The sequence below is a fragment of the Drosophila pseudoobscura genome, chromosome X (assembly GCF_009870125.1).
Source record: "Drosophila pseudoobscura strain MV-25-SWS-2005 chromosome X, UCI_Dpse_MV25, whole genome shotgun sequence".
Classification (NCBI taxonomy): Eukaryota; Metazoa; Arthropoda; class Insecta; order Diptera; family Drosophilidae; genus Drosophila; species Drosophila pseudoobscura.
Window position 1 is genome coordinate 43271902 of NC_046683.1, and position 9391 is coordinate 43281292.

At 42.8% G+C, this 9391-nt stretch overlaps 2 protein-coding genes across 2 annotated transcripts; one reads left to right on the forward strand and one right to left on the reverse strand.

The window, feature by feature from the left end:
- Window positions 1-288: 288 nt before the first annotated feature.
- Tom (Twin of m4) lies at window positions 289-1228 on the reverse strand. The gene has a single exon (XM_001353156.3). It carries the CDS (start codon window positions 1114-1116, stop codon window positions 643-645), a length of 474 nt encoding a protein of 157 aa, XP_001353192.1. The 5' UTR covers window positions 1117-1228; the 3' UTR covers window positions 289-642.
- Window positions 1229-7510: 6282 nt separating this feature from the next.
- On the forward strand, window positions 7511-9056 carry LOC117184843 (uridine and thymidine phosphorylase-like). The gene is made up of 4 exons (XM_033383870.1): window positions 7511-7676; window positions 7740-7933; window positions 8000-8680; window positions 8748-9056. The coding sequence occupies exons 1-4, from the start codon at window positions 7607-7609 to the stop codon at window positions 8901-8903; spliced, it is 1101 nt and encodes a 366-aa protein (XP_033239761.1). The 5' UTR covers window positions 7511-7606; the 3' UTR covers window positions 8904-9056.
- Window positions 9057-9391: the final 335 nt, after the last annotated feature.

Genomic DNA, 9391 nt, shown 5'->3' on the forward strand with positions numbered 1-9391 from the left:
CAGAGCATCCGTTTGACTGCAGTAATTTTTGTTGATTCCAATCGGTATCCAATAGGCGATTGGTTCTCTGAAATGCGGGGAAATGCGGCTACCAGCAGAATGCGATTTTGAAATCAATTTATTTCAATGAATCAATCATTTAGTAAATGAAATCTCTTATTGCCCATCCAACAAGACTTTTGTTGCCCATTTAAAATAAGTAAACAATTTTTAAAATTTTCTTTTCGTGTATATATGTGTATTTTATAATAAAAAAAAAATGTTTTCTTATATCTAAAAAAAAAAAGGTTTTACATGGAAGACAATGATTATTAGCCTAGGTACTTATACTATGACCCTAACAAACAAACATGGAAGACAATGATTTTCCTAAGACTAAACCCTAATTCTAATAAGACACAAGACATCACAAGTATTTATATAGTTACAATTGATTGTGATAATAATTGAATATCAATTAGAGTTGCATTTCCTTGGGAGGAACCAAAGAATCCAATCTATACCTAATATCACCCTGAGATTACGATCCTGCGAAGCTGGGCCATTTCCCATCCGTGCAATGGACGGGAATGGGACACTTGCATTTAAAGCTGCCGTCCAATTGGATAGGGTCTCCTTTGCCAGTGGATTCCAGTGAGATTCCTAGGCCTGAACCCAGCGATCGAACTGCTGGCGCAACTGTTGCTCCTGGTGCTGGCGGGCACCCTCGGCAGTGGTCCAGAAGAAGGTGCCGCTGCTGGTGCGGGCAAAGTGGACCGGGATGAAGGTCTGCTCGGGCTGGACGGGGACGACGTGCTGCTGCTGACCCTGCTGCACGATCATTGCCACGTTGCTGGGGCACTGCTTCAGATCGTTGTAGAGGCGCTGCTCCAGTTGCTCGTTGGCCATGTTGTCGCAGCTGACGGCGGGATCTTTGCGCATGTCCTCCAGCGAGGCGTTGATGTCGTTCTGGTTCTGGATCTCGGCCAGAGTCTTCCGCAGTAGCTGCTTTTTCTTCACTAGCCGCAGCAGTGGTTTGACGAGTTTCTTCAGACTCCGCATGGCCATCGTGTGCTGATCTGATTTCTGCTGCACCATGCTGCTCTCAAACTTGTATTCCCGTGTGATGAAAGACATTGTGTTGTGTTGGAGATTTGTTAAAAAACAATAAAAAAAATTTCTTGAGTTGGTTGCACTCGGCTGGGAGGTCGGGACTGTTATGCCAACCCAGGTCTCGGGCCGCTCCTTTTATACGCTCCGCTCTCGGCCTCCGCTCAGTCGGGGGTCGGGGCTTGGGTCGTCGTCGTCGACTCTCCCTCGGCTCTCTGCCTCTTTCACGATCCCGTGGTGCAGCCAATGGGATGACCGCCTGCAGGCAGGTGGTTGCTCAACGCAAGAGAGAGTCGCTCTCACTAGAGATGGATGACCCTTGAGATGGGAGGGTGTATTCGGCAGTTGTGCAATTTCAGCATCGTACTTGTAAGCCATATACGGGGTGGCGGGACCTGCAATTCCTTTTGCCATCGGTTGAACGTAAATCTCGGGTGTTTTTATTGGGATTTAGGGAGATTCGCATTTTAATAGTAGTAATAAATAAATTTAAATATCTCTAGATCGGACACCGAAGGAGAGGACTTTCAGTGTGGATTAAAAAGTGTGGGAGGGATTTGATAGACAAATATCACGACTGGCTGACTATAAGGATTATATAGATATTTTATAAAAAATCTCGAAATCTGTAGCTCTATATAAAAAAGTATAACCTTTCATATTCAATTTTTGCTGGGTATCAGCGTTTCGAGAAGTTTTTTTCCATCATTATGAGGATTTGTTGTCGTCTCCCTGATCTGACTCTCTCGCTTCATTCATCTCACTTTCTCTCTCTCTCTCTGTCTATTCCTGGCTCTCCCTCGCTCAGCGGATCACTACCTGCTGAGGATCAGAATAAAAAGAAATATCAAATCCCAAACGAAAAATTCCAAGAGCGGACAAGTCTGAACTTGTTCGAAAAATTCCAAGTGTGTGAGCCGGGAGAGATTTTAAAATTCGACACACTGTCCCAAAAGACAGAGGAGGAGGATATGGACAAACAATAGTTTTCGTAGTCGAGATACAATCTCTCTGCTGGAAATACCCGAGCAGACAAGGGACTTGTCTTTTATTTCATTGAGGCAGCCCAGAAATCTCCCTTTCTGTCCGTCGGTCCTTCAGTCCTTCTGTCCTTCGGTCCTTCGGTCCGTTTGGAAAAGTAACGTTTTTTTTTCGGTTTCGGGTACTTGGCAGTGCAGTGCAGTGGATGGGATTGGTGATGGTCGCACTCAAGGTTAGTCAATATGCATTAATGCCGCATTTCGGGAAATCTTAGCAGGTCCTTTTCGGCTCCTTCCGATCGTATTTGTTTGTCATTGTTGTTCTTTCCCGGTTCAGGGACCTGCTCTGTTGATGCGTGAAAAATTTACGACGCGGCAGAAGCACGTAGAGCGATATCTTCTATCTTGGGATCGCACTGTGCGTTCGGTTTTGGTTTACTGGAATTTCGTCGGCACTCCGTATGAGTCGTCTTCCTAATTGTTTTTTGCCCTTTTCCTACCCTCCTCTCCCCACCCCCTGAAGGTTACTTTCTTATTTTTGTAACGGCCAAAAATGTGTAGTTTCCTGTAACGGTCAAATCCCTATCTGGGTATCCCGATGATCATTAAGTGAGAGCGTCTTTAATCGAGCCTTCTTTGAATCTATTTGCCTCTAAAAAGGCGAAGCATCTCTCTGTACGGGTTCCCGTATTGACTTACCAAAAATTTTGCATTTTTTTGATTGGGGCTGAAAATAATATGCATATCAATATCGGTTATTGTGCAGCGGAGTGGAGGCTAATCTGGAGCAAACACTTGTATGGCTGTCGCTGGTTTTATTACCAGATAAACAATATATTAACTAAAAATGCCACTGGCTATGGATAAGAGAAATACGAAGTGTAATTGGTAATACAATACATATATTTGGATATTTATAGTTAAATTATTAAATTTGCGTGTATTTATATATGTTTTTGTATTAATTGGAAAAATTAACTATGTTATACAATTTTACTGTAGAAAAATATTGCAACATTTTTTAAAATTATTTAATAAAAAATATAGTATAATAATAATTATCAATGCAATCCCTTTCACCTCATTGCCACTAAAATAAAAAATCGAGCAAATAGATTGTGAATCCAATTAATGGAGATTCTCTTAACTGTCCTTTTTTTTTGGAAGTAATGCCAGTAGAGACCTTTGATGTAGATGCATTTGGTTAATCCAGACCACACTCTGGTCTTGTTATTTGGTATATTTTATTAAAAAATTCGAAAACAGAATTCAAAATTCGAAAACAAGAATCGAAGCCAGAAAGAAGGCTAAAGCAATGCCGATCCCACAGTCTTGGTGCTCGTGCACGTGCAGCAGTTCTTGGTCCTGGCAAAAACCCGACATGTCTCGACATGTTCAACCGTTCAACTGCTCCATTCTATAGAAATTAGGTCTCTTATTTGCCAAGGAGCTCAGTGCTGCTACTGCGTTATCTGCAGACATCATCAGACCATCTCAACGATCTCCATGATGATGATTGCTTTTTCATGGATGTTGACGACGTCGACGACCGTTTGCGTGGCCTCCGTGAGGGTGAGGTGCATTAGTTTTGGGTCAGTTTAGGGTTCGTCTCGTTTAATCCTCTTTTATCTTCCATTTTTGATGTGTTTGGGGTTTCTTATTGTGTTCCTTTCTCTTGCTTTTTACCTGCCGATGCTGTGTGCGTTTGACCCTTGCACGTGTGCAACGCGATGGGCCCTTTTCAACAAAAAATGCAACAATATACAATCCTGACGGGGTAAGGGTATGCACAATGGTCGTGACTGTGGACGTCCAATTCCACTCCAATCCAGCGTAATTGTGACCTTCCGGAAAGAGGGGATTATAGATGCCATTGTCCACCATCGATTTTTTTTTCCTGACATCAGAAAAGGTTATATTTTGGCTTAGATAAATTAGAAAAGGGATACATCAAATGGTAAGAGTTTGGTTTCAAATTGCACCCAAAGAAACCAAAGAAAATGAAACCCGAAATGTAAATGTTTCGAAAATCGTATAAATCGTATATGATCTGAGCTTAGGTTTCTCCATTTTAAAAAGAATTTTAGTTTAATGATTATTTTTGTTGTTGTTTGAAAATTATGGAAAAACTGCATGATTAAAATTATGGATGAAAAATGTTTAAGAATAGAGTTGCGAAACATAAGGGAGATAGGAAGGACCCGATGTTTCCTTCAAGCTGATAACTCGACATCTCAGATAGTCGATACAGCCATTTAGGTCTTTCCAACTTTTGCCTGTTTATATCGACTTTAACTTGTATAAATGTATTAAATATATGTATGTATTATATTCTGGACGTTGACATGCAATGACTGCACAATTACTAATTACTAGAAAGGTATGTAAGGATTAGTGATTTAATAAGAGGAAGAGAATTAGCGGTGGATATAATATGGTAGAGGGAATTGTAATCGGAGCATAAAACCCTAAACGGTTCACGCAAGGAATAATTCTATCTACAAAGTGGAAGGAACAACGATATACAATTTCTAGTAAGTCTAATAGGAATCGTGAAGTTTATGCGGCTCAACAGATCGGGGCTGTCTACGTCACCCCTGATCAAGCTGTGCATAAAAATCTTTCTACGGTTTCTACGGTTTTTCTACGGTTAACTCTCCTAGAGTAAGATGGGAGTCTCACACCTTCATCCCAGTTAAGGCCCCGCAGTGCAAAGAGTAAAAAGTTTTTCTGTACTGATTCTATACGGTCCTGGTGTAATTTGTACTGAGGGAACCATACACAGGAGCCGTATTCTAAGATGGGACGAACAAACGAGGTATAGTCTTTGTTATATAGGGGTCGTCAAATTCCTTTGACCACCTCTTTATAAACCCAAGCACTCCCATGGCCTTATTTACCATGGTACAAATGTTTTCGGAAAACTTAAACTTGGGGTCTAAAATAACACCCAGATCATCCACCAGGGTAATTCTATCAAGAGAACCACCAAATAGGGTATATCTTTCATATAACAAACATTCTTTGGTAGACATAGGTATAAGCCTTCTTTTTTTAGGTGATTTCGTATAAGATTTTTTTGGTTTTTTATTATTTGCTAAAAGCGTGTGCTCTGAATTCATAGGATGGATTTGGTATGGGTGTATTTGTAATATTTGGCTGTACAGTCCTTTGCCGATAGTCAACTCCAAAAAATGGTTGACATCAACTTTTGTCGTGCCGTGGCTGTTCTGCTTTCTGTCAAGTGTGAAAAATCGCGCTCTATGGGTCAATGATAAATTTATATAGATTCGGGTCAGGTTGTGCTGGTTCTAAGAATGTCAGGGAAAATGACAAAAAAAAAGAGAGCCAGACAGTGGATAATTTTCCTGGCGCCGGCGTCCTGTCGTTCATTGTCCTCCTAACGACTGTAGACGCCTTGCAGATTCCTACCTGTACCCAGCCAAAACCAAAGTGTTACCTGTACCTTCCAATAAACCTGATCGACGGAACTGTCACCTAAGCAGACAATTTTGGGTTGTTGATAATTTTAAATGGCGTGCCACTTCAATTACTTCTAGAGATACAAGGATACATGCACGAGGTAATCAAAGGAGTGCGCAGAATCTTGTCGAAAATTCGGCCTGCCTCAGTCAACAGTTTAGCCATCGTTATTTATCATTTACCAGATGGAGCAGGAGGAGTACGAACCACTCAAACCCAGCCCCAGCCCCAGAGCCAACCCCAACCCCCAGATACCAAATGGAAGATAATGCACTCGCACACATTTGTTTGGTTAGTTTGGTTTCGGTTGAGCTCAATTCAAGCATCAGAAATATCGTTTTACAGAGACGGATAACATATCCCATTCGGCTAGTTTTCATGGCTGATTAGTAGAGATTATTGTGGCATGGTAAACACTTGCGCCTCCTCTCCCGATGCGGCACTTGAAACGACTCGCAAGGAGCAGATCTTTAAGGGAGGGACATCAGCGATAGTGGAGTGTCGGACGAAATGCATTTTCGAACACGAGATCGTCTTGCATGTCGAGGCATTAAATTTCAGGAGTCGTGTCAGATACTGCACTTGACAATTAAACACACACAGACTCAGAAACACAACGCCGCAAAATACCAGATGAAATTCGTGTTGTCAAATATAACAGCGTTCCGGACGAGGACTCAAGGCCGGAGCCGGAGCCAGAGTCAGAGTCAGGACCCCAGTGGGTCCTCGTTGAAACTAGATCCCTGCGCCGCCTAAAAGTCGCTTTGTGGAGTCTCAAGTGCTTGTGCCCTAAAGATAATTATTTACGATCCATACTCAATTGAGACTAATGGATTTCCATATCGAGTCTCGACAATTTGTGAAATATCCTAGACACCTATTTGTAAAAATCGTAACCATTCGAAAGCCACTCGATGGCGGCCAATCAGCGGTCCATCTTCCAGGCATCGTTAAAAAAAGAGAGATACAAATTTTAACCGACTTTCTGTGGAACATTTTCGGCATAATTTCCATCGATCGTTCTGGCGGTCAATTTCCTTTGTGAACACGTGTGCAAGGGTCGCCTTTGTTTAATTTATTTTCTTGTTTCTTTTTTACTTCTCTGTGCTGGCCCTGCCACTGCCCCTTTCCCTGACCTTCCCCGACCTACTTGTGTCCCCTGTGGCGATGCATTTTATTGATTTTGGATTTTCGAATCTTCTCTCTGCGGTCCTCTTGCTTTTCAGGGGCGTTCTGGTACATTGTGCCCGGGTACGGGTAAAATGTTGGGCATTTTTTCTGGGGCGTTTTGGGAGTGCAACCCAACAATCATCTACAACCGATATTGTTAAAAGATTGATGGGAGACTTTTTGGTGTAAATTGTTAACACTGTTTTCCCTCTGACTTTGGTGGCCCTTGGATCCTGACTATCCTGGCTAAGGGATAGAAGGGCGGAGCCAAAACTCCTCTCTATACTTCTCCCTGTGTTCCGCTGAAAAAGTGTTTTCTAGTGAGTCCTAAAACATCATTTGATGTGTTGAGCATGTATACTTACGAGCATCTTTCCGAACAAGCCTCTTAGTCTAACAATTTACTAATGAGCCGGGCGATCGATAGGAAGTGACTCGGGACTTTGGGAATAACGAAGAGATGCCGTTGCTGAATGCAATTATTTAATTATTCCTTTTTGATTTCTTATCGATGGTAATAATAAAATACAATCTTGAGGGATCCATCTATGTCATAATGGACTCAGGCTTGGACATCGATATTTTGATAAAAAAGTAGTTCAACGACACTCAAAAAATGAGCAAGAACGCTGAGAGCCGCAGCACTACTACTTTTATACCCGCACAGAGTCAGTACATATATACATATGTAATATTATGAATAATCGCGATTTTATTTGTTTCCATTTTTACGCTACATCTCAACGTCTCTCCCTTACGTTACCAAAAACAAGTTAGTATTTTGCTGACGAGTCAGTAATAGTATTGAAGTACGTAATTCGATTTGGTTTATTCAAAATTCATTTGTGGAAATACAGCAATAAATTTTATATTTGAAAATAAAAATGGCCGCAAAGTGCAAAACTGCAGGCGCAATGCAATGCGACTTGACCCGCGACGTTTGCCAGTTGAAGGGCAAGTACCGCACTACTAATACAATCACAATAAGCAGTGTAAGCGAACAGTTAGATCCCACAGAATCGGTGAGGTCACAGGGCAAGCAGCTTGGCCGGCTGGTCAGGCACATGAAGATGGGGTGCAAAAAGCCGCCAAATCAGAGCACTCTAAAGGGTCTCAATCCCTGCCTGCCTTGCTTCAAGCCTGACTTTCTCTATCATCTGGGCATGGACACGGCCACGACGAACTTCCCCAAGGTCTTTGGCGATGTGCGGGTAAGTCGAATTATGACAATAATGATCCTTCGGTGGTCATCTCGGTGGAGTGCTCTGAATCCGTAGTTTGTTTGCATGGGTGGTACGCCTGGACGCATGGAGAGATTTGCTTACAGGATTATGAAGGACCTCCGTCTGAAGCTGAGCCCGGTAACTACTCTTAGGAATATGGCCGATGGTCATCGCTTTGCGCTCTACAAAGTGGGCCCAGTGCTGTGTGTCAGTCATGGCATGGGGTGTCCGTCGATTTCCATACTGCTCCATGAGCTCTTCAAGATGATGCACTATGCAAAGTGTCAGAATCCCGTCTTCATCAGAATTGGGACCTGCGGCGGCATCGGAATAGAGCCCGGAACCGTGGTCATCAGCTCGGAGGCACTGGACTGCAAACTCAATCCCTGTTATGAGGTAATCGTTCAGGGCAAAATCGTGCAGCATTGCAGCAAACTAGACCAGTGTTTGGCCCAAGAGCTCCAATCACTGGCGAATCCTTGCGAAGTTGACTTTGAGACAGTTGTTGGTAAGACCATTTGCGCCGACGACTTCTATGAAGGCCAGTCCCGACTCGATGGTGCCTTCTGCGACTACACGAGTCACTCGAAGACCGCCTATCTTCTCGGCCTGAAGGGTAACGGAGTGGTCAATTTCGATATGGAGAGTACCGCCTTTGCCGCTCTCACAAAGAGGGCCAATATACGCTCTGCCGTCGTCTGCGTTAGCGTCATCGATCGTATGAACGGTGATCAGGTAAGCGAATCTGACATCAACTAGCACTCCTCCCATTCAAAATTAATTCTCTGATGATTCACATTAGATACGTGCATGTCCGAAATCCCTTAGTGTGTGGGAGAAGCGGCCTCAGGAGCTCGTGTCGCGATACATTCGCAAAGTACTCCTGGACGAAGTCAACGAAGCCAAAAAAGTGAATGACGTTCCTGCCCGCTGCGTGGGAGGAGAATCGGAGATCTGAATTGCGGCGAAGGATTATTTATTTACATACTTTCTCTGGCACTCCCGAGGCTATCTATGGCACATCCAAGTTCTGAGTTCTCTGCCAAAATAAAAACAAAACCTATATGGGCATTTTCTACGCTTCTTCCCTTACGGTTTTCTCACACCTTCACTTGCCATGGTATGATATCACAGGTTGGATACAACATTTTATTTATTTAGTTCCTTTAGTCTTTGGGGTCAAGGCTCTCATCGAAACGGACGGACGGACAAACGGACATATGTAGCTATATCGACTCGCCGAATTGTTGCCGATAAAGAATATATATGTTTGGATATATATGGACGTTCCACACGTCCAAATAAATCCCATCAGTTCCGAGTGAATTTGCATACATTTGAACAAGTATTTTCTTGATGACTATATCATACGGTATTGCTCAGATAAGAAGGATTCAAATCGGATCACAATAGTTGCAGAGGGTAAAAGCTTCAATGTCAGAGGCC